This window comes from Engraulis encrasicolus, chromosome 10, assembly GCF_034702125.1.
Source record: "Engraulis encrasicolus isolate BLACKSEA-1 chromosome 10, IST_EnEncr_1.0, whole genome shotgun sequence".
NCBI classification, from domain to species: domain Eukaryota; kingdom Metazoa; phylum Chordata; class Actinopteri; order Clupeiformes; family Engraulidae; genus Engraulis; species Engraulis encrasicolus.
In genome coordinates, this window is record NC_085866.1 from 38,833,298 (window position 1) to 38,853,092 (window position 19,795).

Below are 19,795 nucleotides of genomic sequence, written 5' to 3' on the forward strand. Positions count from 1 at the left end.
AGAGAGAGAGAGAGAGAGAGAGAGAGAGAGAGAGAGATGAATTATTCAACTTGGGGTCCAAGCGCACCCTCAGCACAATCTCAGCCCATCCCAAAGTGTAGATGCTGCACAAAGCCAAGAGTGCTGCCTGACAGCTGAGAGAAGGAAGAATGAGGCTTCGCTTCCCACACGGAGGTCTCTGACCCTCCCCAAACACACACGCGCGTGCACACACACACACACACACACACACATGACATGCACACACCTTCTTGAATGCACCTGCAAATGTGATGCATAGCTTTCAGTGCTCTCTCTCTCTCTCTCTCTCTCTCTCTCTCTCTCTCTCTCTCTCTCTCTCTCTCTCTCTCTCTCTCTCTCTCTCTCACACCCGTACGCACGCACGCACGCATGCGCACGCGCACACACACACACACAGACACACAGACACACACACACACACCCACACACACCCATGCCTTGCAACTTCTTCTTGACTGCGTACCTGCGATGCGATGCATAGTTTCCGGTGATGTGGCCACTACCATCGCATCCTGGGGTGGGGCACCTGCAGGGGACATTAGGGAGGGGGTAACAAGTTATTGCAACCGTACTGACTGTAGTTGCTCTACTCTGGCTCACCAATATCTTTCCCTACTGTATCATGACTCTTTTGAACGCAATAGCATACACAGCACACACACAACACTTTCCCTGAGGCTGCTATAAAAGCTGAAGAATGTGCACTGACACTGCGAACATAGGCAGAGGATAACTTTCTTTATTCCCGCACACCTCCAGCTGGTTTTACAGGTCCTCTCTTCACTGTAACTTTCGTTTAAAAATACATAAATAGAAAATGACACTTTTATACGACTACACTGGAAAAAAATTGCAATGTTAATTCAACACTTGGAGTGTCATAACCTTTTCTAGAGTGTCTTTTGGTCCCTGAGTACTTTAAAGTGTTGAGGTAACGTGAGGTAACACTTTTTTTTTACTGTGTCGCATTAATGTAAGTCCTTTAAACAAAACAAAAAAAACAAAAGGTCCATCCATTTGTTCACTCACGACAGTAATTCCTTCTTGGCGTCCTTGGGGGACTGAAATTTGACTTTGAAGCTGGGGGTCGTGACCTCCCCCGGGTACTTCCTGTCCTCCAGGTCCTGCATCATCTCGCAGTCCTCGGGGTCAGAGGAGGCGAACGACAGGGGAGCGGTGTGCTCCATCTGAGGGAGAGAAAGAGAGAGAGAGAGAGAGAGAGAGAGAGAGAGAGAGAGAGGAATACATAGATGATGATGAAGAGAAGGAAAAGAGAGGAAAAGAGAGAGGGATACAGTAAGCGACAGAAGAATAGAGAGAGGGGAGAAAGAAAGAGAAAGGGAGAGAGAAACAGAAGGATAGAGAAAGAGAGAGAGAGATCGAAAGAAAGCAAGAGAGAACAAGAGAGAATGCAACGGTACGTTAGGCAAAACCTTTCCATTAAAATGCATAGGGGCCTAACACACAGCTCACAGAGTCAAGGCTCACGGCGGTTTGGGACACTAGTGTACGTAATTCACTTTCGCCCCGCAGCCAATGGGAAGGCTGCGTTGATGACTTCGGCTATTTTTAAGGCGTCCTCCCCCCCTTCCCCTCTCCTCAGAAACCTATTCAGGTGTTTCGAACAAACTCCTGAGGGCCATTTTTCCGTGCCGGTGACAATTGGCTTGCATTGCATAACCTTCACCATAGGGACCGTGTGAGAGAAAGGGCAGAATGAGAAGGTCTAGGGTGGGGGAGGGGGAGAGGGAATGGAGGGGTGTGGATGGAGGGATGTGTAGGGGGAAGGGAGAGAGAGTTGGATGTTGTTAGAAAATAGCGGTTGAAGACACTGGGATGCATTGTCCGACAAGTAGTAACTTACACATCTTATGTTGGAAGTCAATTCTACAATATTTGGGTATCATTAAAACATTAAAATAAAAGTGTCTTGTTTTCTGCGGGTGGATACGCAAACCATTGAGTAGGCCCAATGACCCCATGTGACAATCATGGGATGCGGATGTTGAGTGAGTGCCCCATTCTTTTAGGAGAGTCTACAGATGTCATCAATACAGTATTGTGAGACAAGCTGAAACCCAGTCATGTGATGTTTGATTAACTGATTGCTTTTGAAGGAGTCTGAAGTCCATAGAATACGCTGGAAGAACAGCAATGTGTACACTAACCTTTTGATGTATCATTCCTTCTAGGACACAGGTTACAGTGATGTCACTCAGAAATTAAAACTATTTGAATTAATATTTTTTAGGAAGCCAGGAGTAGGTGACAATGGGAACGACTAACATTAGATTTCTATCTTTTTCAGAACCAAGGACTCACAAATATGTCAAAAGAATGTGCTGTTGTATGTGTATTGCTTAATCAAGTTACAGAACTCAGGAAGTCCACAGATGAGGTCATGAAGACCTAGAGTGATCAAATCAAGACCCACCTGGAAATGAAGACAACAGATTACAATCGACACAGACTAGGCACATTCTTGGTTAACTAACAAATCACGTAATTACTTACACATAACCACACCCATACACTCACAAACCATAAAAACCAACAGAAAGGGCCAGTTCAGGAGTTCCTAATTTTGTTCCACCCGAACTCAATACTTGTTATTGGTCAAGGAGAGAAAAAAGTTAGGATCTCCGGAGCGCTTCGTATGCTTTCGCTGTTCCTGTCAATTTTTGTCATTTTTGTGGACTCTGCAGTTCTAGAAAGCTGTAGCATCCACTGTGTATGGGCCATTGCTGGTATTCTGGATAGTACCAGTGGTGGTCATTTTGTTATTTGATAATTTTAGAAAATAAATAGATTAATTTGGCTTTTGGAGTTTTTTGATTCTTTTGACTCGGATTTTGAACACGCAAGAAGGGTAGACCAAGACGGTAAACTTCAACAATTTGGAGACGGCCGACGTGATTCGATCATAGGAATTAAAAAATAGGATATATTTTTTCTTTTGAAAAACATTTTTACTTTTCACATTAGGATTTACATTTTTTCTTTCCTGGAGGATATCGCAATCGGGTGACAACAACGAATCGTGGCCACACAACCAGGTAAGCAGAAACCAGTTAAATCAAATTCTGCGTTTGGCTATTCTAAATTGTGTGTTGTTACTCTATTGCATATGCCTCCTTGTATTTGACGGCGACAGCGAAAGCATCATTAGGCCTATGTGTTTGTTTGTTAATGTATTTGACAAAATTATTTTGTGGTTTGCACATAGTCTAAGTTGGGAGTGAGGGCTTTATCAGGTGTACAGTAATAGAGGAACTTGGTGCTTCCCCGTGGGAGGATTGGGTTCGAAATAGCCCATCTAACTATGTAACAAGTAATTGCGGACATCAAGGTTTCCCCATCTGTTAAAAATCGAAGAGATCTGGGATCTGCGAATCTCAACTAGACAAGAACCTGGGAGGTTAGACAGAAGGTTGTTGAAATATCTGCCCTGAAAGAACGGTTGAATGTGAACGGAACTTTTTGCGGTCCAGATGGTCGTCAGTTGTGAATTTGGTCGAGTTGAGAGTGAGGGGCTTTTATCGGAAGTCAGAGGGCAGTTCGGTGTTTCCCCCTTGAAGATTAAATATCTGAAAGGTAAATTTGGTAATAGCGGTCATCGAGGCTTCCTCAATCCGGTAAAAACAGAAGGGGTCGAGTAATCTCAACTGGAGGAGAACCTGGGGTTCATCAGGAAGTAAGTGAGGTCTGGATCGGAGAGGTCTGGGACCTCTGGAGAGTCTGGGACCCTCCCAAAGTAGTTACTGATACGCATCAGGGAGATCCGCGCGCTGTTGAGCTTGGAGTTCAACGAATAGGCCTATTATGTTATTATTTTGATTTGTTTTCTTTTGGTTGGGTTACACTCTGGTAATTGTTAATATCAGGACTGAGCTGTGAACCTTAGTGTGTGAACCGGGTACCCGTGTGTGAGCGTGTTTGCGCGAGTGTTTGACGAGTGAGTGACGTACAAGCGAGTACGAAATGAGTGGAGATTCTGCGAAAGGCAGGATGTACGGAGAGAATGTAATGAATATGGAGTCAGAGAGGAATAAAATAAGATGGAACACTGTTTCTGAACAGTGGGAGGAGATATTGAGAGAATTGCTTAGTCATGCATTGGAGAAAGAACGAGCGGAAATGAAGAATGTATATGTTCAACTTTGGCGAGATTTGAAATCGGAAGAAATGGTACCCTACAACGATGAGAGACGTCCCTTACTACCGTATTTTAAAAAGGCTGCCGAAAATGCTACACTGACTTTGGACTTGCATATGAATAAGAAACCATCCCGATTAGGAAAAGGACAGTGGAAGAATAAGAAACATGTACTAGAAGTGCGTAACAAATATTTGCATAACATTTCAGTCACTTGCGCAGCATTGGAACTGTCACAGAGAAAAAACGAGCGTAGGAAGACTGTAAGCTTGCCCCCCTCTGCCCCACCCCCACCGCCCCCACCGTACCAGCTGCCGCAATTCCAAGTCACCAGTGGTTTAGTTACAGCAGAAGTAGTATCGGCGCAACAAGATGATCTGGCAACTGAAGTGGATAGACGGATGAAAAACTTAGAGAGTTTTGTTAATGAAAGCATTCAAGAGCTGAAACGCACAATCGTGTCGAGTTGTAATGGGTCAATACATTCAGACATTACGGAGGATGATTGTGTTGGACATGATGAAGCCGTGGGCATATGTAACTCAGATTTAGCATGGGAGCAAAAGCGCATACAAGAGGCAAATGAGGAGAGATTGATTGAATTAGGAAAGCAAATAAGTGAGAATGAAAGTAGAGAGCCAGACAGACGAGAAAGACAGGACAGTGAGCGACTTGACTTGACTCAACTTGACCAAGACAACAGACGCGAGTTACGTAGAGACGATACACAGACACAGGAGACTCAGGCGACTCTGACAGGCACATTGACGTTGCACTCTACACCCCAGAGATATGACTTTCGCGAAACCTTGGCACGGCAAGGCACAACCAAGACAGTTGGAATGTATCCGTTGTTGAGAAAGAACGGAGTGGACGAATATAAGCCCTTTAGTTTTACTGACATGAATTCGATTCTGGAAAAGTTGCCTTCACCTGCCGATGGAGGCGGGCCGTGGTTGTCGAAATTAATAAAAGCTACCATGTCATACAAGATAGCGATGGGTGATTGGCGTGCATTGTTATGTAAACAGACAAGCACGTGGGAATTACAATCAGTAGAGACGGAAGCAATGACAAGCCTTTTGCCTGACTCAACCCCATTTGCTTTATATGCGACCGACATAGGCACTGCCATGCGTAAACGCTACCCAGTGCCCGACGGAGCAATAGCGAATTTGTCATTTACTTTCCAGGAGGGACAAAACCTAACAGATTTTTTGACAAAAAGTAAAGAGTCTTGGACGGATATAGCCGGAACTCATCCGAGTCATGACAAAACGCATACTGCAATGTTCAGAATGGCCATTCTAGAAGCAATCCCAAAGCCGGTACGAGAAACGATGTTAAATGACCCAAATATACCAAGCAGTTCTACCGAGTACTGGGAGCGTCATCTTAAGCACCACATGAAACAATATAATGCAAAACGTGAGGAGGAGAAAGTAGTCACTGACACAGCACATGCACAACTGATAAAGTTACAACTAGACGAAGCTAGAAAGAAAATAAATGAGGCAAAAAAAGAAAAAAAAACACAAATCATTCAGCAACAGCAGCTTGATAGTATGGAGCCCGAAACCAGCACCTCGCACATCCAAGCATGGCAAGGGAAATCCCCAGCTGGTCCCAATTCATTTAGGGGTAAGGGACAACGTGGTATGGGTTTCAGAGGCCGGGGAAAAGGGAGTGTCGCAGTCCACGGTAACGCCGAGAATGATCAGTGTTTCACATGTGGCGGGGCCAACCACTGGGCAAGAGACTGCAGGATGAACGCCAGTACACGAAGGGCACCTAGACATAGACCTATGGTGACAACAGACACTCCTCAGCAGTCAGGACAACCACATACCCAAACACACCAAGCACCACACGCGGGAGCCGTACCCTCTGGACAATACACACAGGGGAACTGTTGAAGGGGCCCGGGAGCTCACGGGGAGGAGGGGTTGGCAGACCCCTTCTTACCATTGAGTGTGAATGGACAAACTATGCCATTTTTGGTCGACACAGGTGCACGATACTCCACAATCACTGCTGAAATCTCTCAAAGTGACTTGTCATCATCTAGTGTTGAATTAGTTGGGTTCTCGGGAAAGCCTGAAACACTGCCACTTACAAAGCCTTTGATTACAAAAATAGCGGGACAAACATTCATGCACCAGTATGTAGCCTCCCAAGCCTGTCCTGTCAATCTGATGGGACGGGACTTACTCATAAAATGTGGAGCATCTGTCTTGTGTGGGCCTGATGGTTTAATTGTGCGTTTTCCCAATGGCTATGAAATGAATTGTTCCTTGCACACCATGCAGACTACCTCACACATGATGGTGGCTGTGGACACATCCCCAGAGGCGGACACACTCTGGGCAGACATATACTGGGGACTGGTTGACTTCGACAGCAATGCGGCATTTCCACTACTGGAAGCTTATCATCAGTGGCGACCGTGGGCGCAGTTAATACACCCATACACCCCTGTATCTGACCCTTATCACGTAACTTTGAACTATGATCGTGAAGATGATGAAATTTACGCACAAGCGTTTTTTGACAAAGTTAACGGGAATCAGTGGGAAGTGAAGACTGAATACATGTACATTGGGCAAGAAGGGGTAGCTGCTGTGGCTGAATTAACACCCACACAGATGGAGTGGTACGAAATGGGTCAGACCGCTGTACCACACATTGCATTGTCAATACACATACTGACCATGACACCAAAGATCTAGGTCCCATGTGCAAGAGGTTACACAACACTGCTGACTGGACAAACACACAGATTCCAAATTTAATGTACTCTCCCTCGGAGAAGGCATACCGCGTTGCTCTTAACTCACTGACCACGTCTGTTAAGTTGGAGCATAGACAGATAGAGAGGCAATATGGTGCAGAAAAGGCGGACCACCCGCTAGCAAAACGCATGCTTGATGACCTTCCCGATACTCTGTGGGCATCGGACCCCACCGATGTTGGCTTTTGCCATGCTGTACCCCCAATTGATTTTGAATTAACAGATTACACGCCAATATGGCAATACCCGTACAATCACACTCCAGAGGCAGAAGACGGTCTCATAGAGACAATCAAAGGTCTTGTCAGTGCAGGTGTCTTAGAACCCTCACAATCTAGTTGGAACACACCCATTTTGCCAGTTGAAAAGAAAAATACGGGGAAATACAGAATGGCACATGACTTACGACGGGTGAATGCAATCGTGGCAACACGTACAGTACCAGTACCAAATCCATACACTGCAATGTCGGCTTTAACCCCATCACAACAGTGGTTTTCTTGTATTGATTTGGCTAATGCTTTTTTCTGTCTGCCCCTACAGGAATCATTACGTGACATTTTCTCATTCACGTTTCAGGGGCAGACATGGCGTTACAGCAGGCTGCCCCAGGGCTTTGTCCTTTCTCCTGGACTGTTTAATCAGACTTTGAAAACACTTTTGCAGACATTGGAGTTACCACCGCAGGTAACCTTAGTGATGTACGTAGACGACCTGTTGCTAGCGGCACCAGACCACCAGTCATGCTTAAAAGCTACAGAGGTTGTGTTGAGAAAATTACATGAATTGGGTTTCAAAGTGTCCAGAAAGAAATTACAATGTTGTCGCCAGGTGGTGTCCTTTCTAGGGAGAATGCTGTCCCCCCGCGGCACGGGCGTCTCTTCAGAACACAGACAGACCATTCTACACCACAGTAAGCCAAGCACAGTTAAAGATATGCTGTCTTTTTTGGGGCTGACAGGATATAGCAGGCAGTATGTCCCAGCATATGGTGAAGTAACGGCACCTCTAAGAGCTATGGTTAATGAACAAGGTTTGAGAAACCTCAAAGCAAACTTGACTTGGACTACTGAAGGAGAACACGCGTTCATAAGACTGAAACAGACACTTGCAAACGCTGCCGAATTGGCCGTTCCCGACTACACAATGCCGTTTTATTTGGATGTGTCCGAAACAGCACACACAGTAAATGGTGTGCTATTTCAGAAAAAAGGGGGAGGTAGACAAGTTCTCATGTATGCAAGTGTAACACTTGATCCTACAGAAGATAGGCAACCCCCCTGCACTAGGCACGCAGCAGGAGTGGCAAAAATCTTACAGAAAACGGCACATATTGTCATGGCACATCCCTTAACAGTGCTAACAACACACAGCATTGTTGCCTATGTTAACTCATCGGCTTTCACTATGACATCCCTACGGCAGACGAGACTGGAGAAAATCCTGAATGCACCACACATAACTTACACACATGAGGGAATTAACATGGCGGATAACATACTGAAGGCGAAGCACACGAATGTCAGATGCGAGTGAAACAAGACATTAAAGTAAGACCAGATCTTCAAGCAGACCCATTGGAAGATGCAGAACACACATTGTTTACTGATGGATGTTGTTACAGACATCCAACAGAAGGGTATGAGGCGCCGCCTAGCCAATATGTCAGGAATTGCATACACATCACCGCTAAAAGCTTGCACGTACCTTACTTTTCCTCGCACATCACCGCTAAAAGCTTGCACGTACCTTACTTTTCCTCGCACATCACCGCTAAAAGCTTGCATGTACATTACTTTTCCTCGCACATGCACCCGAAAGGTTTGCACGTACACTGTTATTTGCTTGCACTCGAACAGGAAAACGTTGTGCATACGCCACATTTTCATGCACGCAGTAACAAAAATCTCACACACAAACTACTTTGACCTCGCACACACACCACTTTTGCCTCTCACACATACACACATTACACTCATACGCACAATACTTTTATTTGCACATGCACGCCAAACGCTCACACATAATTAGACTTTACTTCGCACATATCCCACTTTTCTATGCACATACACCCTTAAAGCTCGCACACATACCAGTGTTACTACGCACATGCTTGACTTTTCCCTCACGCACATACCACTTTTTTCTTACACATCACTACCATTCAAAATCGAGATTTCAGATGGTGTTTATGACAGGGAAATGGTATGTGTGCGACGAAGTTAGTGTTGTGTGTCTCTGAGAAAGTGGTGTGTGTGTGTGTGTGTATGTTAAGTTGTAGTGTGTCACACAAAAAGTGTTGTGTGTGCGAGCTAACATGTAGCCTAAATTAAGGGCCGAGCTCCGCCCAGCTGTGGCCTAATGGCGTTTTGAGGTCTGGATGGCAAGAGAACAGATGCGGTCATGAGAACATTCTCAGTTCAGTTAAACCTCACATCTTGGCCAGAAAATAACACGTTATACAGGTCCTTGCCATATAATTCAGTGTTTCCCGCAGGAAATTGCTTAGTCAAGGTGGTAAGCTTTCGGGGCACAAGATGGCGCAAGGGGGTGGAGGGGTTCGCTGCCGCCGCGAGGGGGTTTGGTGCTGTCGCTGCCACAACTATCCTTCATCCTCTATCCTTCAATTATTGCCTACATACAGGGCTCTACGCTTAGCTTTTTCATTAGGAGCCCACGTGCCCCTAAGTGAAAAATTTAGGAGCACAGATAAAAAATTCAGGAGCACAGTGTGATTTCGTGACGTAGCTTCATTATTAACACAGAGATGCATATTAATCAGAGAATATACTTTTTACACACACAAATACACATTCTACAGGGGTAGGGCTACAATTAAAACCACTGAAGGCCACTTTCCCAAATTTATTCCAGTAAAAGGACTGAACAATATATTCCACATTTATATCTATATTCAGTCATTTCTATATGCAGCCCTGGTGTTTCAATTAAGGCCTACACAGGATCTGGCAGGGGTGCCAGGATGAAGTTGGTCAGGGGGGCAGATTTTTTAAACGGAGACCAGGGGGGCAAATTACACTTCTGGCCTGAAAATACAATGACTCACACTTGCTGTATGCTATGCATTATCCAGGAGGGCCTACACATAAAAAAGAAATGGCATTTAGTACCACAGTAACAGCAACTCCATAGTAATCTGAACAATGTTACACTTTGAAAGTATAACACTGTTCTCTCCATGCATTGTAGAAATTAAACAAAAAAGATTGGATGCCAACAAAACATTTCCTCTTAATAACACTTTGGCGATACAGCATTGAAGGCTTGCATTCAGCTCCATGGCATGCCTGTCCCTTGTTGGAGCAGCCATCCAACAAGCCGTTATGTCCGTGTGCCAGCGACCGCAAGTTCACTGGTTCACCTCCCGCGTTTTAGTCATTCAGGCAAAGAAAGTAGGTTGGGCTAGTTTTCCGGTTGTTGTTTTTTCACTTCCTGTCTTGAGTGGACGCTAATATTTTTATTTCTGAAACTGTATCACCATTCATTTTATTATTTATATATATATTTTTTTTTTTACATAATAGAAGGGTAACGTTCAGAATGGTCAGAATATTCAATGTTTTCTTTACTCGGTCTGCATTTGCATAATGAGCTGGCACCTGGGCGGAGCTCGGCCCTTAATTTACATGTTAGCTCGCACACACAACACTTTTTGTGTGACACACTACAACTTACATACACACACACACACACCACTTTCTCAGAGACACACAACACTAACTTCGTCGCACACATACCATTTCCCTGTCATAAACACCATCTGAAATCTCGATTTTGAATGGTAGTGTGTAAGAAAAAAGTGGTATGTGCGTGAGGGAAAAGTCAAGCATGTGCGTAGTAACACTGGTATGTGTGCGAGCTTTAAGGGTGTATGTGCATAGAAAAGTGGGATATGTGCGAAGTAAAGTCTAATTATGTGTGAGCGTTTGGCGTGCATGTGCAAATAAAAGTATTGTGCGTATGAGTGTAATGTGTGTATGTGTGAGAGGCAAAAGTGGTGTGTGTGCGAGGTCAAAGTAGTTTGTGTGTGAGATTTTTGTTACTGCGTGCATGAAAATGTGGCGTATGCACAACGTTTTCCTGTTCGAGTGCAAGCAAATAACAGTGTACGTGCAAACCTTTCGGGTGCATGTGCGAGGAAAAGTAATGTACATGCAAGCTTTTAGCGGTGATGTGCGAGGAAAAGTAAGGTACGTGCAAGCTTTTAGCGGTGATGTGCGAGGAAAAGTAAGGTACGTGCAAGCTTTTAGCGGTGATGTGTATGCAATTCCTGACATATTGGCTAGGCGGCGCCTCATAGAAGGGCTGAAGGCGGCTTATGCGGTGGTGAGGCAACAGGGAGATGACTTTAAGGAGGTAGTTGCGGCAAAGGTAAAAGGGAAAGAATCAGCGCAGCTGGCAGAACTTCAAGGTATGATAGCAGCACTAGAATGGTCACATGGCAAGCGAGTTAATATTTACACGGACTCTGCATATGTGGTGAGTGCGGTGCACGTGGAGTTATCACAGTGGATCAGATCGGGTTATGTAACAACGTCAAAAACCCCGATTAAACATGAGAAAGATATCAGACGTTTGGCAGAGGCTTTGTTGAAACCGGAAAAGGTATCCGTAATCAAATGCAAGGGACATGACAAAACGGACACAATGGTGGCAAAAGGAAATCAGGCAGCAGATGATGCAGCAAAGCAAGCAGCGGGATACGCTTCTCAGTACGTGGTAATGACATCAGAAATACACATCCAGGATTTGTTGCCAACATGCGATAAGGAGAGGATAGGGAGCGAACAAGAGAAGGCCTCCCCACAGGAGAAGAGTGTATGGATTGAGCGAGGGGCAATTAAAACTGATGGATTATGGAGGGCACCGGATGGGAGACCGGTGGCGCCTCCAGGGCTTTTAAAATCACTGTTACAAGAGGCTCATGGGTTAACACACTGTGGAAAAATTCAGATGCAAAGAGATTTGACTCATTGGTGGCACCCATACATGCCTGCTATGATTGGTAATCATATCCGGGAATGTCAGGTCTGTATTCATTACAACATAAAAGCCACTGTTCACCCCCACCAAGGAAAGTTTCCACTGCCTAAACTTCCCGGGGAAGAGATCATAATTGATTACACAGACATGTTGGACAGAGTTCGGGGGTATAGGTATATGTTGGTAATTGTGGATGCATACACAGGGTGGCCAGAAGCGATACCCGCTCGGCGGGAGGACTCGCTTACGGTCATAAAATTTCTGATCAATCATTACGTTCCAACACATGGTTTCCCCCGGAGAATAAAAAGCGATAACGGAAGTCACTTCAAAAGCAAGGATTTGCACACGGTAGAAAGAGCTTTGGGGTTGAAACATTCGTATGGGACGGTGTATCACCCTCAATCTCAGGGCAAGGTAGAAAGGATGAACCAAACACTGAAAAATAAGATGGGTAAGGTTTGCGCGCACACAAAAATGAACTGGGTGGACGCGCTTCCGATTGTTCTCATGTCAATAAGATGTTCGGTTAACAGCTCCACAAAGTTTACACCCTACGAGTTGTCTAACGGTAGACAATTCCCGGGGCCGACAGCAGGTTTGAAATTGTCCGACGACATGACAAGTCTATTGCAATATAAACCATACTATGATCAACCCCACACAGCAAAAGTACACCGTAATGGATCCGCCCCGGAGTCCACCATCCGGAGGCCATCCTCCGGAACGGATCCGGTAAACGGGGCCGTATCGGCGTCCACTTGCACGCCGCCTATCATCCGACGCGGAGGCGTGGTGCGGAGTCAAAAGGGACCCGTTTGTCACCCGCAACGGGTCCGCGTGCAGAAGCGTACCTCCGCAGTGAGCCCGGTTCGGAGGCGCGACATCCGATGCGGACTCATTACGTGTCCACTTATTGCATCCGTCACGGTTCCACTACTTTTTATCAGTTACGGACCCATTCCGGACTCATAGATGTTCCGGGCCGGGACCATTTTGGATCCGTGCTCATAAAGTTACTTTCTTATTATGCTATAATCCCAATAAACGAACACTAAACCAGTTAACCGTTACAAACAGCATTTAGATTTAATTCTACAGATAACACAGACCTGGCCTAGACACCGTTTAAATAAGATCCCGAAAAAACACAACCTGACGAAGAACTTCACTCATCATGATTTTTTATTTATCTTGACATTATTTTTCTGTCTCACTGTCATGTTGAACAATCGCGTGTCGTGGCTGCCTTCTCTTCCTTCCCTCATCAGTCGACGGGGAAACATCACATCAGCGCTCCGATCTGAAAAGGCAACAGAGCTAAACTTAGAGCTTTCATTTAAATTTCGTAAGATGACAATCAGACATTGCATTGCATATGGAATGGCCAACGCTCTTTCACATCTCTCTATCCCGTGACAGTAATGATGTTGATGTACAATGTCCTACTTACTCTTGGTCGTAAAAGCCGGGAGGCAGTCGGGCATCACTGTAGCAGGGTGGATTACAGCCGGCTAGCCCTGTCCGACCCAGAGGTAATTCCACCTGTTTACTGTTGCACAAGATTAAGAACAAATTCAGATATTTGTAGCCCAACCACGGACATCTGTATCAAACTATGAGCCCAGCTACTTCATTCATTCACCAATGATGGACAGCATATGGGACGAGGGCGCAGTTCATGGCCATCCATTAATTGCTAATAAATAATTAGCCTGGATTTCGTTAACGTGAGGAAAACATGATGCCACCGCTTTAGGATTTGTGCCGTTAAAAACACAGTTGGTGCCAAACCTGTTGAGAGCATCACCAATCCGTGTAAAAGTGTACCACGAGCCAAATTCAGACCAATATAGCCGTTTCATAAGAGTATTTGAACACTTAGACCTACGTTTAACTTTACAAAAGTTTGCTTCAGTCAACCGGTTTGCTAGTAGCTGGCTAGCAAGCTAACGTAAACAAGGCTGTTAAAATGGGCACAATGTAGATAATTTTTATTCAACTGCACTTCCTCATGTATCGGATGGCATCATATTTTAACAGCATTTAGGAAATACTACAATAGCCAATGTAGTTCTCCATGTCTTTGAATGAATGAACTAGCTGTCTCGTTTTGAAAACAACTAGGGTTAACATACACTTTTTAAATTCATAAAACAAAATCCTACGAAATATCAATAAGCATTGATAGTATAAAAGCTTCAGATATACTTTTTGTACCTTTGTGTATCACCTAATATAAATAAATCAATACTTACTGGAGAGCGCTGTTCGGTCGTGTCTGCCCCAACAAAAACTGTACCAACGTCCGTTAGATTTTACAGCGCGTCCGCGTTTGTGAATCAGATATGGATGCGATTATGGTCCGCGTTTTGACAGTAGAATTTGGGGCGGCGCACGGTGGCGACCCTGATCCACCAAGTGGAACCCAAAGGAATGTGACAGTGACACGGATGTGGTGACTTGAACGCGGCTCCGCATCGGAGTCCTCTGCTGTGTGGGACTAACGGCGTTGGTGTCAGATTTCTCCACACAGGTTGCAGCACACAGAGGAGCCAACGAGTACCAGGAGACGCCGACTTCAGAGTGGGTCCTTCTAAAAACCATCAAACGAAAGTGGACAGAGCCACGGTGGAGTGGCCCCTTCGAAGTGACCGAACGGACCACACACGCAGTACGCCTTAGAGGAAAAGGCGCGCAATGGTTTCATTGGAGCCAATGTACTCCAGCTGACCCGCCTTTACGAAGCTTGCGGAAGCTCAAGGAGCGAGAAAAGGATAATTAATTTGAAGAAAAAAAAAAAAAAAAAAAAACACAAGCGGATCACTAAACCTCACTCCTAACAATAATAACAATACTAACACTAATAACCATACTAACACGTTTTCCTTGTTCGTTTATTTTATTAGGCCTATTATCTATATATATTTTTTTCTCTTCATCTACATAGGTATTTTATTTTTTAGCATTGCAATTCTGGTGGTTTAAATTTAAGTTTGTACCCAGGCTATTTGAAACGGCAGAATATCTTGGGAAACGATGAATCGCAAATGGGCGACTCAGATTTCACTCAGCGTAGTAACCTTGATTGTAATAACCACATTGTTATATCAGAAAGGAATGGAGCGTATGGAGCAGGACAACCCCACACCAATGGAGAACAAAAAGGGTGCAATACTCCACCTTAAGGAACGGGAGGTGAAAAAGGGGGATCCAGCGCTAAGGCAGTACGGTGGTATTGAGCTGATATATGAAAAGGGAACCGCAACCACGTTTCAATTTGATTTATGCTCTGTTATAGCATGTGGGCCATACCCGGAACATTGGAGGAGTTATGATCTATATGTTTGCATGTTCTTATCTGGTGCTCCAACCAGCAATCCATGGTGTCCTAGGTGGGACATGGTACTATGGGGCACCGCACCTTTCTATGCAGCGAAAGATGACTGGGTGAGTCATGAAAACACACACACACACTTTCAGAGGAAAGGAAGCCTTGCACGCGCAGGTCCTGGGTCTGCATCTGATGGATGGAATCCAATTCAATTGAATATACGAAATTTAACTAGCTCCCCATATGATAAAGCCAAGAAACACACTCTCTACCCAGAACCTGATGAATTTTATTTAATTTTAGGTGTAGATCAGTCAGGGACAGACACTATGGGATTACTTAAAATCAAACTAGTGGAGCCTCAGCCAACCGGAGACGATGGGACATCACATCCCCACCTAACCCCACAGCAACCAATGTATGAAGTGGTGAAACTAGGAAAGGAGGGAGAAATTTCATCCATAAAATTGGGGCATCCTACACCCTCTGATATGATTCGATTAGCTACAGGTTATAGCAATAAGAATATGTGGCTTGATTGGCTGACAGAGACTGCAACATCAATTAACAGAAGTAATTGTATTGCATGTTCTTCTCCCCGTCCACAGCTCTCCACCTACCCAGCACCTCTCTTCAGACAGTTGGACCCTGTTGGATTTTATTGTATGATAGCTCTCACCATGTTTGCTGATCCTCAAAACTGTACTACACTGAGCAATGTCTTCCCACCAATGAATAAGCGCACAGTTCCCCCAATGTTTGTCCCCCGAAAAAATAATTACACATGTTTTTCACGCAATGTTACAGGTGGAATAGACCTAGGACACGTTTCTGTAGATTGGTGTATTGACACTGTTGATGTAACCGGATGGCGCAACGCCAGCCAAATGTTGTGGGCACGTGCAGATCTGTTTTGGTATTGTGGTGGCAGAGTGCTGAACGTATATCTGCCATCAGAATGGTCCGGTTATTGTGCGATGGTCCGGCTAATTGTCCCTGTGCTCTTGTTAGGTCCACATGAAACCCATAAAGTTCCTCATCCAGAAAGAGTCAAACGCCAAACCCGGTTTGATGACATGTTCGATCTTACCAAGGGCACGCCCACCTGGATTGACGCTATCGGGATTCCCAGGGGAATCCCCAACGAATACAAGCTAGCCGACCAAATAGGTGCAGGTTTCGAGAACATTCCCCTGATAAGTGCCATTTTCCCAATTACTCCGAACAAGAACGTAGACCGCATCAATTACGTCCACTACAATGTCCTCCGCCTGGCAAACCTCACACGTGACGCAGTTGCCGGACTAGCCGAACAGCTGGCCGCCACATCACTTATGACGATTCAAAATCGTATTTCTTTAGATTTTTTATTAGCCGAAAACGGGGGCGTCTGCTATATGTTTGGAGACCAATGTTGCACATTCATACCAAACAACACTGCGCCAGATGGGTCGGTCACCAAAGCCTTGAACGGTCTACGCGCCCTGTCTAACGAGATGCATGAACACTCGGGTATTTCTAATCCTATAGGCGACTTCTTCGATGGCTGGTTTGGGAAATGGAAGGACATGGTGGTCTCTGCTTTAATGTCTGTACTTGGGGTGATAACAATTCTGGTGGTGTGCGGCTGCTGCTGTATCCCATGCATTAGGACTCTGTGCGAACGACTGATTGCTACCACAATGGAAAAGAAGAGCCCACCATACCAACTCGCAAATATGCAAATGACACAGACCGAGCCGCTCTTGGCCGAGGAAGAATACTCCGACCTGTTTGATACTGAGTCTGAAACTGAGGTCTAACAAAATTTGGTGATGTCATATAAATTATGACATCAAGAAAGAGACTGTTAGAAAATAGCGGTTGAAGACACTGGGATGCATTGTCCGACAAGTAGTAACTTACACATCTTATGTTGGAAGTCAATTCTACAATATTTGGGTATCATTAAAACATTAAAATAAAAGTGTCTTGTTTTCTGCGGGTGGATACGCAAACCATTGAGTAGGCCCAATGACCCCATGTGACAATCATGGGATGCGGATGTTGAGTGAGTGCCCCATTCTTTTAGGAGAGTCTACAGATGTCATCAATACAGTATTGTGAGACAAGCTGAAACCCAGTCATGTGATGTTTGATTAACTGATTGCTTTTGAAGGAGTCTGAAGTCCATAGAATACGCTGGAAGAACAGCAATGTGTACACTAACCTTTTGATGTATCATTCCTTCTAGGACACAGGTTACAGTGATGTCACTCAGAAATTAAAACTATTTGAATTAATATTTTTTAGGAAGCCAGGAGTAGGTGACAATGGGAACGACTAACATTAGATTTCTATCTTTTTCAGAACCAAGGACTCACAAATATGTCAAAAGAATGTGCTGTTGTATGTGTATTGCTTAATCAAGTTACAGAACTCAGGAAGTCCACAGATGAGGTCATGAAGACCTAGAGTGATCAAATCAAGACCCACCTGGAAATGAAGACAACAGATTACAATCGACACAGACTAGGCACATTCTTGGTTAACTAACAAATCACGTAATTACTTACACATAACCACACCCATACACTCACAAACCATAAAAACCAACAGAAAGGGCCAGTTCAGGAGTTCCTAATTTTGTTCCACCCGAACTCAATACTTGTTATTGGTCAAGGAGAGAAAAAAGTTAGGATCTCCGGAGCGCTTCGTATGCTTTCGCTGTTCCTGTCAATTTTTGTCATTTTTGTGGACTCTGCAGTTCTAGAAAGCTGTAGCATCCACTGTGTATGGGCCATTGCTGGTATTCTGGATAGTACCAGTGGTGGTCATTTTGTTATTTGATAATTTTAGAAAATAAATAGATTAATTTGGCTTTTGGAGTTTTTTGATTCTTTTGACTCGGATTTTGAACACGCAAGAAGGGTAGACCAAGACGGTAAACTTCTACAATGTTCTCCCATGTGTATTGGAAGATGGAGTGAGGATGGGATAGGTACTACATGTGTGAATATAAGGATCATTTAAATGAAAAGGGTAAATCCTTATCATGGACTGGAAAATGGCTGAAACTATCTTCTTTCACTCGTCTTTTTTTATTAATGAGTATGTTATCGTTTCTTTTTGCAGTGAAAACTGACATTTTAAACATGGATGTTGTTGGGAAGATCCTCACTTCTGCAGCTGGCCCCCACATGGCCATGTCAGGCATTACAACTGAAGACCATTTAGCTTAGGCTTTATTGATTATCCTTGAACATTGCTTCTGAGGGGATGGTTGGGGTGATCGACCCCTCTTCCTCCGAAACAGACCTTCCCCCCTATATGTAGCTATAGGTCAAGAGAGGATAGGGGTGTAGTGAAAGGGTTGGGGTATATGTCATGAGCAAAGTAGCTTGGGGGTTGATGCATGGTATATTGAAGTGTGTGTGTGTGTGTGTGTGTGTGTGTGTGTGTGTGTGTGTGTGTGTGTGTGTGTGTGTGTGTGTGTGTGTGTGTGTGTGTGTGTGTGTGTGTGTGTGTGTGTGTGTGTGTGTGTGTTTGTGTGTTTGTCTGTGCGTTTGTGCGTGCGCGAGTGTGTGTGTGTATCTATAATTTGGCGTAATAAAATTTGTGGGGTACGCATTCAGGTCCTAACGAGGAACATTTTCCTTGGCCGTACTTTTATCAATTAAAAAAAATTGAAACATTTCTTAACTGAGGGATATGTTTAATCAGGCCACAACTCAACCTTCTTTAGTGGTATTGTAATGGGAGTGCCCCACAAGGGCACCGGAACAAGATTTAAAGTGGTGGTGCATATTTTTTTCTTCATTCTTTATTTCTTAACAATGTTACTGCTGCTGCACTCCACTCATTTGTCTGCAGTAAAAGTTGAGAAAGCCTCATTTAGGGAGCCCAAAAGTGGGGATGCAAATGCACCACTGCATCCCCCTTTCCGGCACCTATGAGTGCCCCACAAGGATAAAAATTGCCCACTGACCTCGTCCATGTCCTCCTCTCGCTGGCGGTTGGGCTTGGTGTAGTCCAGGGGACCGTCCCACTCCTCCTGCTTGTAGGCGTGGGCCGAGTGGGGGGAGGCCATGCCGCTGTGGCCGTAGAGGAGCGAGGAGGAGGAGGAGGAGGAAGAGGAGGGGTCCGGGGAGCGCACTCCGGGGCTGGCGCCTGACATGCTACCCTCCCGCTTCACCGGCTTCTTCATGCTGAGGTCCAGCGTGCCGTTCTCATCCACCTCAATGGCCATAGTCTGAAAAGCACAGGTGGGCCATGTTAGGATATTATAAACATAAAGGTCTATATGATATTACTGTACATGTTCTGAAAGCACTATAATGTTATAATGTTATACACATAACAGGTGCATGATATTACATGTCTATGTTCTGAAAGCACAGGTGTATCGTGCTATAATATACCTAGCACAAATACAAAGGTGTACGATGCATGTCCATTCTTTGAAAGCTATAATGACCTCTAGCAAGGAGGTTATGTTTTCGGTTGCGTT

The 19,795-nt window shown here is 44.7% G+C and overlaps 1 protein-coding gene and 1 long non-coding RNA gene across 2 annotated transcripts in view; both read right to left on the reverse strand.

Moving 5' to 3' along the window:
• Positions 1–19,795, reverse strand: part of LOC134457465 (myelin transcription factor 1-like) — a 172,389-nt gene that overhangs the window by 11,335 nt on the left and 141,259 nt on the right. Inside the window, exons 15-17 of the mRNA XM_063209473.1 lie at positions 19,274–19,537; positions 1,051–1,208; positions 485–547 (exon numbers count right to left, since the gene is read on the reverse strand). Of these exons, the coding sequence (XP_063065543.1) occupies positions 485–547; positions 1,051–1,208; positions 19,274–19,537 (485 nt within the window). The remainder of the gene's footprint in view (positions 1–484; positions 548–1,050; positions 1,209–19,273; positions 19,538–19,795) is intronic.
• On the reverse strand, positions 13,140–14,468 carry LOC134457069 (uncharacterized). Its single transcript, XR_010036399.1, has 3 exons — positions 14,231–14,468; positions 13,426–13,524; positions 13,140–13,275 (listed from the first exon to the last, which is right to left on the reverse strand). It is a non-coding gene; the product is annotated as an uncharacterized LOC134457069 (long non-coding RNA).